The sequence below is a fragment of the Anser anser genome, assembly GCF_964211835.1.
Source record: "Anser anser genome assembly, chromosome: 5".
Lineage (NCBI taxonomy): Eukaryota > Metazoa > Chordata > Aves > Anseriformes > Anatidae > Anser > Anser anser.
The window spans coordinates 12,418,754-12,440,875 of NC_139725.1; the positions used below are offsets into that span (position 1 = coordinate 12,418,754).

Genomic DNA, 22,122 nt, shown 5'->3' on the forward strand with positions numbered 1-22,122 from the left:
ATGATCTATTTCCAACCCCCTTGCCATGGTCACAGATGCCACCTGTATCAGGTTGCCCATGGCCTCTTCCAGCCTGGTTTTGAACACCTCCAGGGATGGGGCATTCAACCACATATACTGTCTAATTTTGATTTAGGAAAAAAAAATAATACTGATTTTAATTCTATCAACCAGTCTTGACTGAATTAGATATTAAGGCTTGCCTCCAATTTTAAGCACTGATATTTCATCAAGGCACTTGCTCTCGTTTTAAGGTATTACTAGGGAGATTGTGGGTCCCAACAGTACAGAGCAAAGATCATGGAATCACACAGATGCAATTAGATAGCGGATGCAATTTCGATAGCTGATTGCTAGCTCTTAGTCAAGTGGCACAGGATCATTTTCCAGATTGCAAACATTACGCTATTTACAAAGGATATACGTAAAAGCTTTAAACACATTCGGCTTGGTGGAAACGGGAGCAGTATTTACCAGCCTTCACTGCTTTTAAAACCGTGCAGTTAATTCTTATTTACAGAAAGATGATGGCGATCTTCAGGGTTACAACACACAGCAGCTGTCTCTGCACAAGTGCCAGCCTTGCCGTTAACAAGACGATAGATTGACCGATTACTATTTCAGTACTATTAAGGTTGAACCGAATTATGCCAGGATTCAGATTCAACATTTTCATCAGTTATCTTACAGCTCAGAAAAGCAATTGGGCCAGGGGTGACTATAGACAATGACGACCTCCTGTAATGCAGCTGGAGATGGAAAAGATGTGCTGCCACCACTCATCCCCTGGCACTCGTGGCAGCACAAGATTCACAAATAATGGAAATCAAGACAGTTTTTTAAATACGAAGAGAAAGCTAAGGTTGGCAATACAGTACCTAGTCTCTACCTGCAGCTGCAATAATGATGACACATGTCACGTCCACATCTAGAAGTCCTGCCTTGCAGAGAAAAGTTACTGTAAGGCAGCACAGCATGCTCATTTTCCCAGGCACGAACGTCCCAGTGGATTTAACTAGAGCTGCAGATGCTTAGCTCACCAAACTCAGAGCCGTCAGCGCATGAAGTGAAAACAGGGCTTGCTATACTAAGCCTTCGCTACATCAACTATAATTAAACAATTTTTACCAACATTGGTTTCTCTGAACTTCTTGTAAGTGGAACTTTTTTTCCTAAAGGTAGGCCAAAATTTGATTTGGGATCTCAATTTCATGAGCTCCAGTGAGTCAGGAGGAAAGGTGTGATACTGAGTCCAAATCCATCCTACGCTGACTTAACTAGCAAGAGGGCACAGCACAGCAGGGCTCACTTTCTCTGGGAGCCTTGTTCCTGTCAGACAAGTTATCTAAGGATAACGTTTATGCTTCGCTTTAAAAATACCTGAGATATTGTAAATGTCATATTTGATGTTTATAATTAAACCAGTCACATGTACAATGTTACTGGCAATGTTGTTTATCCTGTAGTAGAGGTAACTGTGCATTCCGTACCTATTTAACGCTTCAACAACAAGGAAATAATGAAGGTGCCAACGGAAGATAAAATTGTGCAACTGCCTTATTTTTAGTTAAAGCACAGTACAGAAAACTGTGTGGAACAATACCTATCTTTCACCATTTTCCAAGACTTGATTATTTTACCAGCAAAAATCCTCATTAATTTAAGGCAATTTGGCTCCAAGAGATTCACCTGAGATAACGCAACAGCATTAGACTCCTTTTGCAGCACCCTTTTGCTGGCAGAGAAACCTTTCTGTTTCTGAAAACGACATAGCTACACTCAAACAAGTAAATAATTAAGACGAGGAGCATGCACTGAAGTTACAAACCATACAGAAGATAAAAAAGCGCTGGAATTTGTACATTTGCAGTTACACAAAACAGACGCCAGCCACACAAACAGCCAGGCTTCGGTTTCCCAGCCTGACTCAAACCTTCAGCCATGCAGAGCAATGACAGGGAGAAAACATTTGCATAAGCTTGTAACTTGAGTGAGCATGATATGGGTGAAGGGTGGGAATACAAAGCAGTTTTCACTGAGAGACAGTCATTCTAAAACACAAAAATACATACTCGCAGTCAAAAGAAAATAAATGTCCCGAGAAGTCATTGGAGTTGCTGTAGTTTAAAAGATGCACGTGCCTGCTACGTGCTTTAAAATAATTGTCCTTACCTTCTAAAAGCAAGAATACCACCAGGAAATCCTCGTGCAGTTAAAGTGTTGAGAAAGGAATGCTAATCCTGGCAGCACAGTGTCTGCATATGAATGAGCCCCTCTTTGGGTCCCTAACATTTCGTAATCTTTCATAAACGCGACAAGCAGGAGCATTTCATCCAGCACCACTGAGATCTGAGCCATCTTGTCTCAAATGCTGACAGTTTATACAATTTGCATTTATTTTGGGGAAAAAAATGACAATAGTACCATTTGCCTTGTTATACACTGGAAATTTGAATGTGTGTGTTTAAGCTAATGGTGGATCTTAGCATTTTCCATATTAAAGAGGAAACTCATTTTGCAGCTCCACGTGCCACTAGTTGGTGCAAGAATTAGGCTGGCTCTGTCTGGCCAGAAAGTGAAATTGATCTCAAGTCCCTCCCCGTAGCCTCCAGCTCACATCCCAAAACACCGCCACCCGGCAGCATCTGTCTGCTGCTTCCCACTGCAACGCACTCCATGGCCCAGGCTGGGTGTACGCAGCAATCTGTTCCTCCCAACTGTAATTGCACAGCGGGGAACTCAATAAACCTGTATCTTATCTGAAAGAGAAGCCGGTAATTCCCTGGAAGAAATGGATCTGGCTGCGGAAGGATATAAGACGGTGTCAGACTTATTGTTGGCCACCCTGATAACTGATGCGCTTTTCTCCCCCCCAACCAAACGCGCTTACGCTTGGCAGCGAAAAGCAAAGCACCTCTGGGTTTGTCTGTCACACGTGCAAAGCTGCTAGCAGAGAACAAGGAAGGGAAGCGATGGAGCACCTCAGCACCTCGCAGGGGCCAGCAGCCTCCCGGTAAACGTGCTGCAAGGAAGTCACCTCCAGAAGCACAAGCAAAGCTCAAAGCATTTGATAACAACCAACAACAACAAATGCACAGGCGTTATGCTATCTTAGCGAATGGATTAGCATCTAGCAAAGATTACCAAAAAAACCCTGCAATTATTTATGCAAAAAAGCCAGCCAGCAAATGTTTGTTTGCATCAAAATAAAAACCTACTTTAAAAGTTATTTACTATTTTCCAAGATCAACACGGCAGAAGGAATGCTGGCAGATCGATACATACTCTCACTAGCTAACTAATCTTCACTGCCTCCTGAATAATTCAGGCTCATCAGACTGCCGAGCTGTCTGGCCCAAAGGTTACAAGAGACATGCATCCGTCTGCCAAAAAGGTGGCAAACAGTTTTCCATTCCTCGTCTATCCCCACCCTCGGTATTTGTACAACAATGGTAATCAGCACAAAGCCTTCAGTTAAATCGTAACTAATCTGCAACCGTCTGCCCAAATATTTACAACCCTTATTAAAAAAAAAAAACCTCAACCCCTGCAGCACACACGCATGGAGCAGGAGGAATACCAGCCAGGAATTCCTAAACATAGTTTTGTACCAAGCCACAGGCTTGCCTTTTATACAAACAACAGTTAATCACGTGAAATGAGGATATACTCAGAGAAATATTACAAGAGAACAGAAACTGATACAAACGTATTTGATTTACCAGCTCTGTTTCTTAAACCTTGCGTTTATCAGGGGGCTTTGACCATTTTATTGTTTTGTGCCTTTGCCATCTCACCAGCACTAAGCCAGGATTCAGTTGCTGCCCAGTAACCACACAACAGTAGTTTTTAAGGGTCCTCAAACTAACAACAGCGAATACGCCTGTCAGGTACAGATACCTCTTCTTCTACAGTCAGCTAATCCTAAGCCACCTAACAGCAACCTTTTCTTCTGTAATATAAGGACACGTCACTGAAAAATGACTAACAGAATTGGTCAGCATATCGCTATTTTTCAAAATGTCACCACATCAAAGCCAAAAACTGTTCACAGAGCACGCCAGAGCCTACTCCTGAGATGGAGCTGGACTTCAGAGCGGCAGGAATTCCAGCCCTTAGCACTCAGAAACCCTGATTACACAGCACGTGCAGGTGTCCGTTCCTGATAAGATTTTTCTGCCACTTATCTCAGCATTGTATCTGTAATGGTTGATTTTCAAAAGCACTGTTTCTGAAAGAATGAACTTCTTCTGCTAACCAGAGTACAAAGAAGGGCACAACGAGAGCTGACGCAGCCGCCTGGGTACAGCGCCCAGGAGCAACGAGCACCTTCTTATAACACAGCAGGGGGAGAGCTAGCAAAGTTCAAAACCAGTACAGCTGAAAACCCAGCTGACATTTCAAACACCACATTCCACCTATGGTACTCATCCCTACAGCGTGTTGCTGAGATCAGACACGTAGCCAAGCCCAAGATGGACTATTCTAGCAATATCGATGCCCGTTCAGCAAAGCTGTCCTTATAGAAGGCTAATTCGGTTAACACCGTCTCCAACTAATGCAGAAGATGAGCACTATTCCCATTAAAATGTAATCTTCAATATCAAAAATTGATCACGTCTACAGCAATTTTAAAATGAGCACTAACCTTGGTGAGCAGGTATCTCATCTCCACTGGCAAAATCACACAGGATTTCAAGCTATGATTCCAGCTGAATGCGCTAAATGACTTGAAAAATTGAAGCTTGCAACGTTGGTTGCCAGAAGAAAACTGGCAGTGACAGGTTCCTTCCAAATCAAGTGTCTGCCTCCCTGAACAAGGCCGTACGTGGTATCTTACTCTCTGCTAAGCTCACAGCACAAACCAGCAATGCCATTAGCCCATTAACTCAAGCCATGAAAGATAAACAATGCTCAGAAGAAGCAAATATGAAGGAATGAGCAAAGTTAACAGCTGCTAACAGAAACGAAGGCATGCACCCACATATCCGTAAAGGGGTTCAGGTTTTCAATGGACTCAGAGGCTTAAACAGCTGGAATATTCAGTGATACCTTCTTTTTCGTCCTACCATCCATAAAGCTGACCATTGCAAAGCACAGAATATACCCACTTAAAGGGACAAATATTTCCCTTCACGAGGTCTCTGACAAGCTGCATTTGCCTTCTTCCTGGGCTATGATGCATCACCTTACACATTTCATCATCTGCTTTACACTGATCAAAAGGTGTCCACCCCAAAAGTCAAAAAGCCAGTCATTTCTTCTACATCCCACCACCTGAACAGGTTTGGAAATCATGAGCTTTCCTAATCCCTTATAAGCTTGATCCTGCACCATTTTCTCCTTTTCCCTTAAAATTGCAGAGTCAAATGCCTTCGGGATTACTGCAAATACAGGGTAAGATTAAAAGGATTTTTACATCTGACTTTCAAGGATGTTTCTGCTCCACACAAATCTCTCTGTAGAGAAAAAGCATGCACATAGTGGATGCGTTTTGTTGTTCAGTTCTCTGTTATTCCTTTTAACCATGGTCTAGCAGCAGAGATGAACATTTTTTGTAGTACTACACACGTTCACCAATGATGTAGGCAAAAAAAGGATAGTGCATCGTTAACACAGGCCTTTGCCAACATGTTACATTACGATGTTTAACATTGTTCTCACCCTTGCTTAGAAAACACAACCTCATAGAACTTCGTATTTTCGTTATTATTAAGAGTTTACATGAAGATGTTTCTGTTAAAGTCGATGTAAACCCCCTGAGTTAAGGGTTCAGATCCCGATACTGCGTGTGTGCTACCTCAGCATTGAGGAGCTTCTTCCCAACAGAGCCCAACCTCCATACTGCCAACTGATTCAACACGAGGCTACGACCACAAGGCTGAACTGCCTCAACCCTATAAACCTTCTTTTCAAAATCCTCTACAGCTGTCTTTTCATTCAAGAAGTATCTTCCAATCCCATTACTGCTTAATCCCTTTCTAATCCAATCAACCTCAGCAGCATCATGTCAGCTCTCTGTGTCAACACTGTAACCCTATAATATTTCATTCTGGGGAAGAGCAGCATTTCCCATTTCCAGAAAAATTGTAATTCCTACCCTTGACCCAGCTTTGCAAGGGATTCACCTTCAATGGGCATAACCACCTGCATTTTCTGCATATCTTCAATATTACGTGGGGTAATAAGGAATACTAAGCTTAACCAGCTATTTCTAAGGAAATGAGATACAGGACAGAATTCATACAGTACTTTGGTTTGTTTAAATCTCTATTTTAGCTGTAAAATCAAATTCTGTTATCAGTGCAGGAAACTAATGATACAACATGGCAGAGTTCTGTAATCAGGTTGCTTTTCACAGGTAATTTCTTTCCCTGCTCCTCCTATTCTCATGGAGGATGTAAATTGCCTACAAAGAAAATACCCAGCTGTACATCATCTGAGCTACAAAAAGCACCCAGCTGTACCTCTGTAGAGCAAACACCCAGCTGTACATCTTCTGGACTACACCGTTTGCACATATTCTCAGCAACACTCGGTGCCTTTCAGGTAACCGTGTCCCTTGCCACGAGGAAGCCATGAAAGCACTTCCAGGGAGGCTTGGAGCTGACGATGGATTCTCTTTCCCCCCAGACACGCTGTGCAGGGTGGCACACTTAAGCAGACACAACACTGGGGTCTTTGCATTTCTGCTACGTAGACCCAGCAAGTACCCAAACCCTCCATGCCCATCAGCGCCAGGCCACCGTCCGGACACCAAGGTTTTGATTAAGTTTTCATCATTTTTTCTTAGAGATTTTTCTTCATTTCGCGTAAGCTAATAGTGAATAAAATATCTCCAACTTCCAATTTAGCTACTACAAAGGGGACATCTTAGGAAAGAACACATTTAGTAGCTTTTCGCATTTGTTTGCTATTTTTGCTAGTCATTACTACTCTTTCTAAAAAGCTCCTGCTTAACATAGCGGGGAGCTCCAAACGTGCCCCTTGGTCTGAGGCTTCGAGGGTTTCTTCAGCACGGGAAGGGTCCCCGCTACCCGTGGGGCATTTCAGGTGTAATACAGCATCACCAGCATCATTTATCATCAGCCTTATGGTCCACAAGAGGACACAATCCCGTAACCATAGAAACGCGCACATTCCCCTGGACATTTTATGCTAGTATATAAAAAAAATAAAAAGAAGAAGAACAAGGCCCGGTTTGCTCTCTCCGCAACATTTCATCTCAATGAGACTTGGTAAGAAAACGTGTTCGTTTTTAACCAGCGCGGTAACTCCCAGCCCCCTGCCTTCTCTCTCTCTCCAGAGGTGAGCGCACAAACACAGCACAGCTTTGTGCTTGAGCCCCTTCCTCGTGCTCTTTGCCACCCACCCAGTCAGAGAGCAGGCAGCAAGCGCTGCCCAGCGGGCAACACTGAAAGCCACCACCACGCTCAGCACAATTTGTGACTTGTAGAAATGGAAAGGTTTGGGTTTTTCCTCACATAAAGTCCCTCTCCCGACATGCAAGGCATTTTTTAGTACCTTCTATTTTTTCACGGAATCCATAAATCCATCCCTCGACACCGGGTGCAGGGGAGCGAAGGACACAGCCTCACAGGGAGCGTGCTCCCCATCCTGCTCAGCCCTTTTCTCCTCCACCAACCCAGTGCTTTATTGCAGCCAACCCCAGCTGCATCACGTCAGGGCTCGATTCTGCAACGACTTGGAGATGCAGTAGGTATGACTGCCCCCTGTTAAAACGCTCAAAAAATAGTCTGCTATTCACCAAAGATATAGATAGGTGCATATATGCATTTAATCAGGAAAAACTAACAAATTTTAAAAGCTATTTTGCTATTACCCACGGCCAAGCAGTAAGAGTGAAACCATTTTGACAGACTCTTCAGTTCAGACTGCTGCAGAAGGAGGCTTAGCTATTGTTAAAAAACATCAAATCAGATCTAGGTTACTAACAAAGGTTATTTTGTGGATTTCCACTACGTGCTTTTTCCTACATACCACATTCTGAAATATTCTCAGCATCCTAAGCGCTGCATGGTCCCTTTAAATCTCTGAAAATTCAAGGTACTCCCTTGGCAAAGGATGAAGTGCTCAGCTCCATACACAATTACACATTTACTGAAATCAGATGCTACAAAGAATAAAATCTCTCTCTCTCCTCTGGCAATAGAATTTAATAATTTTAAATCAGTAAAACATTTTAAAACATTATAAACCATTCCAGCATTTATAACACAGGATTTACCAAGCATATTACTTCCAATTACAGCTAATGATTGATACAAACCTCTAGCCACAGATATTCGTGAAAAACATACATTAGTCAATGCTAACGTCAAGAAATTACGCACAGAAGTGAAAACATTAGAGCTACGAAGCTCCTAGAGGAACTTTAATCACGCCTGTTTGATATTCCCTGCAATATACCGTGCAGCTCTGAATACTCCCATCAATCCCTACATGCGTGTGCAAATGCAGCCAACAATGAACTTGTTAGAGGAAGCCTTGTATCTCATTAGACACGAGAAAATTAGTACAAACAGTTATTTTGTGCATCTCATGAGCTTTATAGTTCTTCCTATTGTCATGGCAGTGTTTCATGAGTACACACTGCACTTCATTTCCTTTTTTATATACAAATAAAACCTCTTTGGCACTCAGGAGCCATTTAGGTATTAAATCTAAAACTATTCACTAGTATTTGGCATTTTTAAACTATTTATTCCATCTTTAAAAAAAAACAAACAACTGTACAGATTTAGTCCCAAGATGCCTAATCAGTCATTTAAAAAAAAAGTCTTTTTTTTTTTCTATTCGAATATGAATTAATTATCCTTCCTCAGTAAAGGAGACTGTCTTGCATGTTCAGTGATTAATTCTGGACATCAGGACAAAGGTGAACTTTTTTTTTCTGTGTTCTATTTTAGATCTACCCATTAGATACACATTTTGGTGCCAAAACGGAAAAAAAGGCCAAGCAGGTATTTTAAACTGTTCAATAAAGTTGAACTGTAATAGCTCATAAAATGCTGACTTATTAAAGTTGCCACCTACAGATTTTCAGCTACTCAAGGGCAACTGCCAAATAGACAAATCTGGCTGCAAAGCACAAACAGCTCTGCTTAGGAAGCTTTATACCAAAGTTTAATCTCTCCTAAAACACCAAATAAGTGAATTTTTTTGTACGGTGACATGGAACCCCCCAGGCCTCACTCACCATGTGCTGCCTCTCTGAGTGCACCCAGCTGGGGATTCCCCCCAAGTCATGCCTCTTCACCTCTGACTTTGGCAAAGGTGCTCGAATTTTAAGCTGCCAGCACACGGGTTTGGTGTAAAAGATGAGTTGAACATTTTGCAGAGGTGCTGGTGATGAGGTAAGCAGTCACATTTGTCACTGCCATGACTTGTTCAGCAAGTGAAGTTGCTGAGAGCACCACATAAGCAGGCAACACTGCTGCCACAAGGACCCTACCCGTGATGGAAGAGGATCACTCCTCAGCTAAAAAGAGCCCTCACTTTCTTCTGTGAGCTTCAGGTGGTACTCGGGGATCAGATTTGACAGTGCTGTCAATCATCTGCCACAAATATTTAAGGCAGTCTTATCGACTGATGAAACTCTTTTGTTTTAGACTTTAAGAGCTGATTAACTCAGTAACAGGTATCAAGAAGTTGCTACATCAGAGAAATGTGCTTTGTGAGGAAAAAAAAACCACACACACACATAGAACCCAAAACACTCAAGCCTAAGAAAAACAAGTTAGGCTGCAAATGCATTACTAAGTGCATCACCAGCTGAAAGCAGTTACACCCGATAAGATGTCAGTAACTTCACCCATCGGATTTTGGCCTAAACTTTTGTAGCTTAGGTACCTTGCTTGTTTTCACAGGCTTAACTATACAATGGTATTTTGTATTTTTACATAGACGGCACAAAGTATTTCCCATTTCATAAGCACATAGCGAGCACTGTCTGTGTGATCCACCACCTGAGTGACAGCCTCCTGCGAGCAGCTGCTCCCCATCCCGAGCAGGACCAGGCTCAGCTCACCAACTTTCCCTTCATCATGTAGGAACAGGAAGCCAGCAAGTGGCAAACGCTGAAAGCGGGAATTTCTAAAAGAAGGGGAAAAAAAAAGAAAGAAAAAAGCAGGTCCACAGAAGTGAGTATAAGCCTTAAGTTCAAAAACACACCAGGACACCTCAGTATGGGGCATAAAATCAAAGGAAGGAGAGGGGGCTTCATGGACTTAAAGGACAGAGGGAATCGCTGGCACATCTGTTTTCCATTCCTAGTGTCGGTCATTAAGTTTCAAGCTGAGACCAATAACTTTAAATTGATTAAAGCTAACTCCCACAAAACCATCCCCGTATTGAATTAAAAGCACCAAGAAAGGCTGTGAGTTTTGATTGACTTTTGCAAGGTCTAATGGCCTTACTTTTGAAAATATTCTGCCTTTCCCATTTACATCACGTGGCTTCAGCTTCTAGGTGTTGTTTTTTGTTGTAGCTTTTCTATTATTCAGTACTTTTGCACACTGAAGTTATTAACATACCATAATCAAGCCAACTGTATTTATTCCTTTTGGTAAGCAGAATATAAAACATACGTGACGAGGAAAAAAAATCCACGACTAACAGGTCATTTCTAGCACTGACTAAAAACTTAATAGACTAGAGAAAGTAGATTTTTACTGCCTCGTCTCAAACAAGTCAGATAACCAGATAATTCAGCAAAAAATATATTCGCCAACAGCCATCACAGACTAACAAGACGCTGGTGAGACAAGTGGCAAGCGCACATACAGCAGACAGGTTTCGGCAGGTCCTGCATGCCCACGACCCCGGCTCCGTGGGATCTGTAGGTTCACTGTCACTGTAGGTGACTGTGGCAGCTCCACTGAAAGAGCTCGGTTTGCAATCAGACCATTCTCAGGCAAGGAAAAATATAAATCTGTATATATAAAAAACAAAAAGGACTATTCAGCTAATTTAAATGCAGGCATTCAAAATCGAAAGAAAATGGAGTTGAAGCGAAGGTTAAACCAAACAATTAAGTAGTTATGGGCTTCAAAAAAAAATTGAATTGATGCATTTCACTTCACCAAGACACTGGTGGTTTGTGTTGTATGGACAGAATTCAGCACTATTTTCTGGCTCAAGGGGCCACCGTGTATGTACATACCTCAAATATCAAGGTCTAAATACGGTCTAAAATTCACACCTCTTTTTCTATTGTCATGATGACAACGAAGGTGTTACCAGTCCTATATAAACGACTATCTCCAATATTGCTACTTACATAAAATAACTAAAAATAGTCTTAACAGTAATGAAGGGTACAGCGATTATGATTGTACAAACACCGTTTTTCACCTTGAGCTGAATAGGAACACAAAACGCAAGGAAAAAGAACTGGGCAAGTATAAAACTTTCATACACTTGTAATCTTCCTGGCTCCAGTTAGCAGTCACAATCTTCTTTCTGTGGCAGTATTTCTGGTTGCTTCTTAACGCACCAAATGATGTCCATGACCTTACTTCATCTTGAAATCAAAGCAACCATAGGGTGTACATACTGCCAGGGTAGGAGGTCACCTGGGACTTCCGTGCGGTATACTAGCCACAAAGCCGTGTCAAAACATTTAACAAGCATTATAAAATGGAAGCTAAACAGCTAGAAGGAAATACTGCTGAGATGAGCAGATGTGACAGTGATCTGGTTATTGTTTTAGCCTGTCAGATGAGTATAGATTTCATAAATGAACTGATCACTCAACATTAAATGGTGACTGGGACAGAAAAGCTTAACTGCCTCTCTCCACGTTCAGCGGTGCTGTTCATGAGTTAAACAACGGGCGAGATCAGAGCAGGGATCTGATGTTTCCATCACTGAGCACCACTGCACTACTCTGGTTCACGCCACTCGAGTCCCAGCTGCCCCAGTCTGTGGGTGTCAGTGCCGTGCTCCGTAGCGCTGAGCACATCTGACACACAGGGATCTTAGTGGCAGGGATCTCAGTGGCAACTTCTGCACCCGAACGCGATGAATATCCAAATACGATGACGAGTGAGGACTGCCTTACCGCCCAGCTGATCCGTGAAATTCCTGGCCAAAGCCAGGACAGAGTAACGTACAATGCTCAAGTTCTGCCCAGCTTCCCCTAACCCCAAGCTGCAGGCACAGCAATGCAGGGCCCCACGGCAACACTGCTGGCGTTTCTACATCTCTTAAACTGTGTTTCAAAAGCTGGTGCTGCACGAATAAAAAATATCCTGATATTCATTGAGAACTCACTTAAAGGGATGTCCTGTATGCCAAGTTAAATCCTTACAAGGTAAAGGTGTAATTCCTTTATTTGTTTTCCTTCCAAAGGATCTCTCGGGTATTGTTTAGCCCTAACAATTTCATTCAATTTGCACCTATACACAGCAGTTGCCAGGCGGTTTCAGATGCTTCCTCAAATCTTTGGTTGCAAGCTTTCAACAGGTAATTAAATCCCAGCCCTTGTGCACAACAGCTTATTGAAATAAACTGATAGCACTGGCTTCAGTTACAGGTGATCACAAGTTCTCTGCTATGGCAAAAAAACTCCGAAAATAAGTGACCTAGGGACTGAAAAACTCTGAAACGTAAAGAAAATTGCAACACCACACCAATTAATTGCCTAAAACTGCAGCAAGAAAAAAAAATCAGTTAGGACAAACTAAATGATGTTGCTTAAGTGTAAGGGAACTTCCTGCAGGAGGACATCAAACACCCATTAACAGAGCTTTCTGTAATGAATCTTGTGATGTTCTGGGATTTTTACACTTAAATTCCTGTTTCTATGATACCTGAGTAGCAGAGAAACACTGCAAGTGTATGTATGGGCATTTATGGTTCAAAAATGATAGGTCCTTGATTTTTATTTCTTGCTAGTCTTTCAGTCAATCTCGCCTGAAAGGACAACATTCTTTTTTCAATGTCTCAAACTCAGCTCAAGGGAAACACTTCCTGCACTGGGACTGGGGAGCCAAGTGTAAGCAGAAAGGACTGCAGCAAAGCGTGGAGGTTTTTGCAAACTCCTTTTGGAAGATGCATCGTCCTTTGCACCCGATCTGCTCATTTAGATTCAGCTAGTACAAGACATTTACATATCAAATTGGCTTTTTCCCATTAGAAACCTATAGAGCTCTAGTTAATTACCGCTAATGAGAATGGATTTTTACACAGTACCTGTTCATTTACTCTCACGTTTGTGCTACCAGCGCAGCCCCGTTGGGACAGTGACCACCATCAGCCCCCCGAGGAGCACAGCACAACAGCCGTCACCCTGGGTCCCCGTGGCAACACGGCTGTAGCCACACTGAGTTGGGTCCTGCGGGGGAATGCAGATGTACACCGGCTCCCGAGGGACTTGCCCATTTAAGTCCCATTAGCGTTCGTGGGAATTACGTGCAGAGCACGAAGGCATCGGAACGAAACCGCCGTGTAAGAGCGAACCCACTGGCAGGAGCAAAAATCAGATGTTTCACATTATTTCCAGTGGGAAGAAGATTGGCTCCCAAGTCAGTTCAATCTACTCACCTGTTTTCATGGGAACAAAAGCTCAAAAGGTGAATGTTGAAAACGGAATATCCCGCTTCTCAGCCAACATTTCTCAACAGAAAAAAAAAAAAACATGCTTGTTTTTGTGCTCCGCTTCTCCTATGAGATACTTTCTATCTGGTAGATGTCAAAGCATCTTACAAACACTAGCTCATTAGTCCTCACAATGCTAATGAGTGGTGGCAGCCTACCTCACTTGTGGACAAGAAGAATTTCGCCTCCGTCACCAAGGGACGGTTCCTGGGCCACCTCCTGATGAAACGCAGACCTGCTGCGGCGGAGAGCATCTCCTTCCCTCCTGAGCTAGGCTGTATGCTTCGTCCGGAATTCAGTCCGGCCGAGAAGACTGAGCACATTAAGCAATATAATGAAATGTCACTCACACTACAGTGACAGCTATGACAAAACTCTACATGAGATGGATACCTGACTACACAAATAGCAATTCCGATCGTACGGTCAGCACACCAAGCAGCTCAGTGACGGGTATGTTGCAGGCTCAGAGGAAAACACACAAGTCCTGATGCACAATCGCCTATACCATGGAGCAAGGCTCAAACAGCACTGGAGAAGTTAACCACCTCCTCACGGTGACTTAGACCAAACTAACTCTTCATTTCAAACATGTCACCAAGCTGAAATGCGAACTTCTTTTCCCTCTCACCTCACCAATAGGTGGAGGGGAGCTTTAATATCCAGGCATGTCATTCCTGATAACAAACCAGTAGTCTGCAACAAACGTGTACTTGGTAATGTTTTTGAGAAGTTCAAGTTTTCATTTATTTCCTATTTGTGAAGTCACATTCTCTCTGAATTTATTTTCAAGTAATTGTTTTTAGCTTTTTCCCCATTGTGTCAAAAATTTTTACAGTAGGACACAGCATTTCAAAACCAATTACAGTAAAACTACTCCCTGAGCTGCACTTAAGCCATAGGTTCCCATCACAAAGAGCTCACAGCAGTAACACCGGTACAGGAGGTGGGTGGCCTGCCTTCACCTGCCCCTCTCCCCTCGCCCTACCATAGCCCCCGCGGGGCCGTGCTCCCGACCCAACGTCCCGTGGGCTCCCCGATGCCACGCGTGGCCATGCTAAGAAGATGGTGTATCACCATCTCATACCAGGACCGTTTTCAGCTGCAGCTGAACATTTTTAATACCGAAATTACGTTTTTAGTGTCAGTAGCTTTTAAGGCTCCAGTAATCTGCTCTTCAGCTGCAATTTAGCATTTAAGCGCTACACAGTTCCTGCACCAATGCAGGTTACTTACACGCAATCTAATCTTCCTTCTTTTCAGTTTCCCAAAGTCTCCTTATTATTTTTTCAGTAACACAAAGAGGCATAAAGGCAAGAGAGGCCTTAACGATAAACAGTTTCGGAGCAGCTGACTCAATTGGTTTACAAGAATCGATGTAGTTAAATGAGAACAACTCCCCAGTGAACATGGAGATTAAACAATAGCGGTGTAAAAGGAAAAAAAACCACCTCTTGCTCTTCATGCACGTGGACTGCCGGTAGTGCTACTCAGGCAGTGAATGACAGCTCTGAATCTTTTTCCTTATATTTCTTCACGACCGTCTCTGGCACAGTGCCTTGCCCTTGGCTAGCAGGAGGGCAGTGCAGCTGAGGGAAGAGACGTCTGCAAAGATGGGCTCAGCTGCAAGGAGCTGGCTCTTCTTCTGAGCACAATGCCAGTAGCCAAGATCCAAACTCAAACCAGGAAAACACGATGATCCTTTCTCTCCTTGTATACAAGACCGCCCTAACATCCGTGATCATGGGAGCCCGGTCTGGATTTTGATATTCTGCGGCTTTCCACGGACATCACAGCTTCCGGATCCTGTTAAACCACGTGCACCCAGAAGATGCACACAAACTACCTGAAAACACTACTTTCAGTCTTTCTTTCAGAGAAAAAGACAAGCCATCAGAATGAAGCGTCACCAGGCTGAATTGGGTCTTTGGGCTGCCTTCCTCCACCAGCACCATGTGGGCCCACTGCATTTAAGGCACGGCCGGATTCATTTCATGTGGTCAATTATGAAAGATTTCAGATTAGAGTTTTTAAGCCATGTCACACTATCGCCAGGAACTACGCTTAAGGGTATTGTATCTAAGACAAATTACAACAAAAGTTGCGAGGATAAACCTTCAGCCATGAACAGATACATTGGCTGAAGTCTCCACTGATGTGCTTGCACTGATGGGCAATAATTACAGTTCACAGTTGCTAAGAGGCTTCTAACAAACCTCTCCAAGTAATTAATCATAATTAACATAACCTTAGCTATGTTTCAAGCTTTTGGTCCTCAGCTCATTATTTATGGGCCTTTCAAAATCGTTCCAGTACATTAATTTTTCTATTTTTAAGCAAATCTATAAGAAGAGCCTAGCAAATGCTAAAAGAATTACACTTTCCAGGTTATAAATGTAGGTAATGTGCATGCACATTAATAGCTTAGACTTTTTTTTAATGCAGTATTAAGTCATTAATTTATGGTCTACAGAAATGATTAGAATCAAGCAGGACCTACTTCATAAAGGAGATATTATGGACACTTAAAAGCTGCAGAATTTACAGACAGTGAAGAATCTGAAAAACGTAACAGGCATTTAAAGTATTTTGTGTACTTGTTAGCATTAATAATAATTTCACATTGCTACAGATGCACATCCTTCTGAACACTTCAAACTTTTTTACCTCGCTTTCAGTTGAAAGGTATAATAAAGTTAGAAAAATACATCTAAAATGAGGTCAATTTGATATGGAAGTACAGAAAGAAATGTAAGGATGCTCAAGTCAAAAATCAGCAAAATATAGATATTTCAGATTCAGATAACTTTGTTTTGTTTTAATTCCCTCTTCAATTTAATCAGGTTTGTCATTTTGGCATGCCTGTAGCACAAACTGCCTGCAGTGCTGCATGACAACAACCAAACCGGCCATGCCCGATTTGTAAGGCTATGCACAACGTGTAAGGCTATGCACACATTGAGTTATCAGCAAAGCGAGCCTGCTCATTCAGTACAGCAAAGCCAGTGCAAGAAGGCAACCAAGGCAGAGGAAAGCCGGTCCCAAACCGTAGTGCCGTGTTAGCAGCACACAAGCAGCTGCTGGAGGTGAGATAGGACCTGCTTCCCCAGGGCTACTTTGGAGTATGAAGATTTAGCCGTAAGTGGAAGGTGCTAAAACAAGGAGCAGGCACCCTTCCCCCAGCTAGTCCATAGAGAGCATCCCTCCACCAGCTCCCACGGCAGCAGTGGAGGTATACCTACGCATTACAAGTTGTCACGGCCTCATAACTGAAAAATACTAAGCGATCTTCCCAGTCCATAAAGCCCATAGCTAAGGTGAATTCCTAGCTCCTTTTTAAATTAGAAACGTGTAGAAATGCATTCATTAATAGGAAATGAGGAGAGATTACTGGCCAAAAAGGAGCAGTCAGTCATAACTTTTGTTAATAGGACTAAGCAGAGGTCCTGACCCGTAACTCCTCTTAGAGCTCCTATTCAAGCAGCCAAACGGTCCCTAGAGGCATTTGAAGAACAGGGTGGCTAAATCAGGCAGCACAGTTTATCACAGAATAACAAAACACAATTAAACCCTTTGTCTTCCAAGACTACAAAGAAGGGTGCAGCTCTGAGAGCGAAAGGCCTTAATATGCTTTGTAAGGCAGACTTTTCAGCAGAATCTGGCTATTAGCCAGCATCTATCTGTGTCACTTTTTAAAGATAATCTGGTTAAACAGCTACATCTTTCCTTATTATGTTTTTTGTTTCCACTATACACATGAAAATTAGCTTAGAGCCTGAGAGGGCTAATTTACATATTTAGGGATATGTTTTATCATTGTGTGCAGATAGGATTTGCAGTCCTTGCTGAATGTGTTGTGTTACCAACCCTCTGGCTTTTCTCTGCCCAGAGAAAGAAAAAAAAGGGCATTTGCATCATGTTAGCAGAGAACATAGCCCAGCTTTTTGTCGGAAGAAAAAAAGCCTTGAATTATCACCCCTCTCTAATAAAGCCAGGGAAAATTGAAGCATAATAGATGCTGAGAGCAAATTTTTCCCAACACCAATAAAATGGTAGGAAGAAGTACTGACTTCTATCCTCTCATTTTCAGGTCACTGTCTTTGAGATTGGGCTCTTGTGAATGTGATGTGAATCCAACATGAAAGAAGCACAGCATAAAATTTTTTCACAATGGTAGGTGTTTGTAACTGTAAATAAAAATGGATAATTTGCACAAATCATGTTGTCAATCATGTCAGTAGCAGCAGCAAGCGTTCTGCATCTATCACAATTGTACTTGGTGCCTACCTTCAGGCAAAGCTTTGAGAAGCGGGTCTGAGATCTAAAATTGCAAAGCACCAGTGTATATTTACCTCTCCTGGAGAGAAAAAAAGACTTAGGGGAATAAAACATAAGAAACCCTGTCTTAGCACTATTCCAGTCTATCTATTTGAAGAGGGAAGTAAAGAAGCAATTCTAGGATATTGATATATTACCACCAATTTACATCATTTAGTATCTGTGGCAGAGAAGAAGGAAAAGGTCCTGATAAAAGGTAATAATGGAAGAAAGTATTAACAGAAATAGCATTTAAAAATATGAATATAGTTTGCAATCCTGCTAAACAGAATGGCCTATCAAATTCAGCAGTGCACTCCATTGGACCAAATGGCATCTCAGCCTATGAAAGGGGCTACGATCCCATCACCAGTGCACCCTGTTATATCTAGGTGTCACTGCAATATCAGGCTGTTAGTGTTTTTTATATACACCCACATAAAGTATTAAATGGCATTAAATTGGTACTTTTTACATATACACATACACGTGATTAAGCAAAATGCCTGTGTACATGTACTGCTATAAAAATGCCACGGTCAGAGTAATTTAACCTATACTGAAGTTAACACGACAAGACACAAGCACTAGGAGAGCAACATCTTTTTTTGGGAAAGGAAAACTGAAAGAAGAAGAAGCAGTTTTTACCTTGACTGTATACGCCTGTTAGGCTGGCAGAAAACAGTAACAACATTCCTAGAAAGTTTGTAGCACAAATATTCCAGCTTGTTCAATTAGGAGCAAAAGTACAAACCTCCCATATTCCTATAGAAGTCAACGGCGCTGTGGCTTCCATGAAATCCTGCATGATGCTGTACATGTGGACTCTGCAAAGTCTCACGTGACAATTAGCTTATTCCGCACCTAAGAAACTGAAGCTCCAGAAGCTGCTGAAACATGAGTGTCAGGAATCGGAGAAGCTGCCAGGTACAGGTGCAGGCAGTAACCCGGGACCCTTGCAGGCTTGTGCCTGGGTTTTGTCAGAATCTTACTGCAGCCAAACAGGTTCAACAAAACTCCACAATTCTCAGAAACCAACACATTCTGTCATGATGAAGTTACGGGTGGATTTTTCATCCTCCTCTCCAAATACCTGCCACAAGACCCAGCAGCCCAGCTTTCTCTGCAAACTTTGCATTTGGTGGAGCATCTCCAGCTGGCACCTGGCAGCAACTCCAGGTTCAAGACATGAGGGCTATTTGTTAAGTTTTGTTTCTCGGTAAGTCGTATTTCATGCATTCTTACTGTAAGATTAATAAAATAATAGTAGAATGCAAGAGTTCAGTCACCATGATGATTTAATGTACATACCTGGAGGCATAAATATAAGCAGTTAAATCCACCCATCTGAAACGCGCCTGAAAGTTATGCCGACTGCCACCAAGCACACAACTTCAAGTTCATGCAACATCTAACGCTGAAAATATTGGCAACAGTATTAAAAGACAAGAAATATTAGTATTTATTTATACAGTTTGATCCTGCATGTCAAATGTTATCGTTTAAAATACCACTGAGTCCCCTCTACATTACTTTTTTCCAGTTCCATACTGATATGAAAAACTTAGCCAGGGAACAGGTCAGTAGTAAGCAATTCCCACATGTAGAGTTTAATCACCCAATTCTGTTTACTAGTTTTACTATGCCATCCCATTTCCTAATTCTATTTGCTTTCCCGCTGTGAAAATTCATAGACTAGTAGGCTTCTACATCTCTGCTAACGAGTATTTTATTTTTAAGATCTTACTTAAATACAATTACTGTGTCTGATTCAGTGCTTTTCACTCAGTTATTAAATACATTATTTGAAAACCTAAGTTACATAGGAAGTACCTTTCAAGTTTTAAAATTAGAAGGCGGCTAAGGCCAAAAATGAGGCAAAACTAAATATTAACTGATAGAGAGGGGGTGAAATGTGGCTTACTTTAGCTTCAAAAACTAAGATTGGTTCACATTAAAACCCAGGACAGGGGTAAAAACAACAATTTCACTAACAAAGATCACTTATGTTCCTATGAATGTTTTACCAAATCCACCAGCAACACAGCATCAAAAGACAATTAATCTCTCTAACCTCTTCTTCAAAAACATGTATATACACAGATATACAAAAAGAAGAGGTAGCTGACAGTCCCAAAGCTACAACAGCTAAAACACCTGTCAATAAAAATTAAATTTAACAATAATATCAGCTATGGTTCCTTTGACTGCAGATACAAAGGAGCGTAAGATTTACAAATACTCTAGGTTAACATTATTTCCAGCTGTGTCTTGCTACTTGCAGTGGCAAAATGAATTTAAACCATATATTTTGGGCGACATCCAAAATGCAGTGTTATAATTAGAGGCAAGAACATCCTGTCCAGACAAATAAAATAAAAGGTATCCAGAGGAATAATGCTGGAGGGATTACACACAGCGGCACAGCTGAAAAGGGAGGGTGGAGGAGGACCCGCTGAAGGGTGATGAATACTGGAACACAGCTACAATTTGTGATAACATTTAACCCTTTGCCCTCAATTTAGAAGCTCTAAGACATTAAATGAATACCAATATGTCAATAACCTAGGACAAACACAAGCTCGGAGAGAACACAACCCCTCCGCCTAACAGCATCCCTCTTTGTCTTCCAGCTCACGGGAGAAGCCCCAGACTCAGAAGGCTGCAACCCGCGGCCGAAAGCTGCCGGGGCAGCCAGCACCTGCAGCAGAGGCTCATCTGCTCTCCTCTTGCCCTGCGCAGCTGCCCCGCAGGTCACCGTGCTTGAAAGGTCCGTCCACAAGCGCCGAGGCAGTATCTGTCACTGCTGCAGCTGTGTGGTGAAGTGGTTGGCATGGATAAAATAATTCTCTCCTAGGGAAGGATTTATACAATATGCCAGACATTAAGCAAACACATGCAGCTACTAGTTTGAGATTATAAATTCATTCACCTACAGACAACAGCTAGGTAAAAGGCAGTCTAGTTTTCCTTCACTTTCCCAACAGAGAGATAACAGAATTTGTTCAATTCAGGACCACAATGTTGGAAAGAAGTTTTCAGGACAACACACTGGTGGGAATTAAGGTGGAAACATCAGTACGCAAAACGGAGTCCAAAACAGTGTGGTGGTTTTACTCGGGTGGGTGGCCGAGCTCCACCTCAGCCACTCTCTCACTCCCCCTCCTCAAAGGGAAAGGGGGAGAAAACGCGATGCAAAGGGCTCAAGGGTTGAGATAAGGATGGGGAGATTGCTCAAGAATTGTTCTGACGGGCAAAACACACTCTATAACAGTGTCTATAGCACTTTGTCTCTGCCGCTCCTTCACTGTCACTCTCTTCCCCTGTGCTGTGGGGTCCCTCCCACGGGATGCCGTCCTTGCCGAACTGATCCTGCGGGGTCTGGCCACAGGCAGCAGCTCTTCAAGGACTGCTCCAGATATGGCTCCGTACCACGGGGTCCATCCCCCCAGGAGCAAACTGCTCCAACCTGGATCCCCCACGGGCGGCAGCTCCCCCCAGACCCCCTGCTCCTGCGTGGGCTCCTCTCCACGGGCTGCAGCTCCGGCCCGGGGCCTGCTCCTGCGGGGGCTCTCCATGGGCCGCAGCCTCCTCCAGGCCACATCCACCTGCTCCACCGGGGGCTCCTCCACGGGCTGCAGCGTGGAGATCTGCTCCGTGTGGGACCCGTGGGCTGCAGGGGGACAGCCTGCTCCACCAGGGGCCTCTCCACAGGCTGCAGGGGAGCTTCTGCTCCAGAGTCTGGAGCACCTCTCCCGCTCCTTCTGCACTGACCTTGGTGCCTGCAAGGCTGTTCCTCACTCCTCTCACTCTCTCCCAGCTGCTGTGTAGCAGCTTTCTTTTTCCCCCCGTCTTAAATATGCTCTCACAAAGGCTCAAACAACATTGCTTATTGACTTGGCTCTGGTCAGCAGACCCTTACCTAACATGGGGCAGCTTCTAGGTTTTTCTCACAGAAGCCACCCCTATGGCCCCCTGCTACCAAAACCTTGCCACATAAACACCCTACAAACAGGGAAAAGTTAAGTGTTGCATTCCCTTTAAGATCCCCATGAGTAAAATTGCTAACACCTCCAATATCCATTACGCTAACCATTTGGCCTGCAAAACCCTCTGAGGAAGGGACGCTGCCAAATCTCTGCTTCCAAACATGACTACTGTGAGCTACGTAAGCCTCCATCC

General features: G+C 43.0%; 1 protein-coding gene across 6 annotated transcripts in view; it reads right to left on the reverse strand.

Annotated features, from left to right (window-relative positions):
- NAV2 (neuron navigator 2) overlaps nucleotides 1–22,122 on the reverse strand; it is a 425,654-nt gene that overhangs the window by 328,915 nt on the left and 74,617 nt on the right. For 2 of the 6 annotated variants that reach the window (XM_083840331.1, XM_083840307.1), the window contains exon 1: nucleotides 9,221–9,564. The exons of 2 other annotated variants lie outside the window; for them this stretch is intronic. In XM_083840331.1, the coding sequence (XP_083696457.1) occupies nucleotides 9,221–9,223 (3 nt within the window). In that variant the 5' untranslated portion in view covers nucleotides 9,224–9,564. Of the gene's footprint in view, nucleotides 1–7,524; nucleotides 9,181–9,220; nucleotides 9,565–22,122 lie in introns of those variants that run through there. 2 more of the 6 variants (XM_083840315.1, XM_083840311.1) reach the window with 1 other exon arrangement.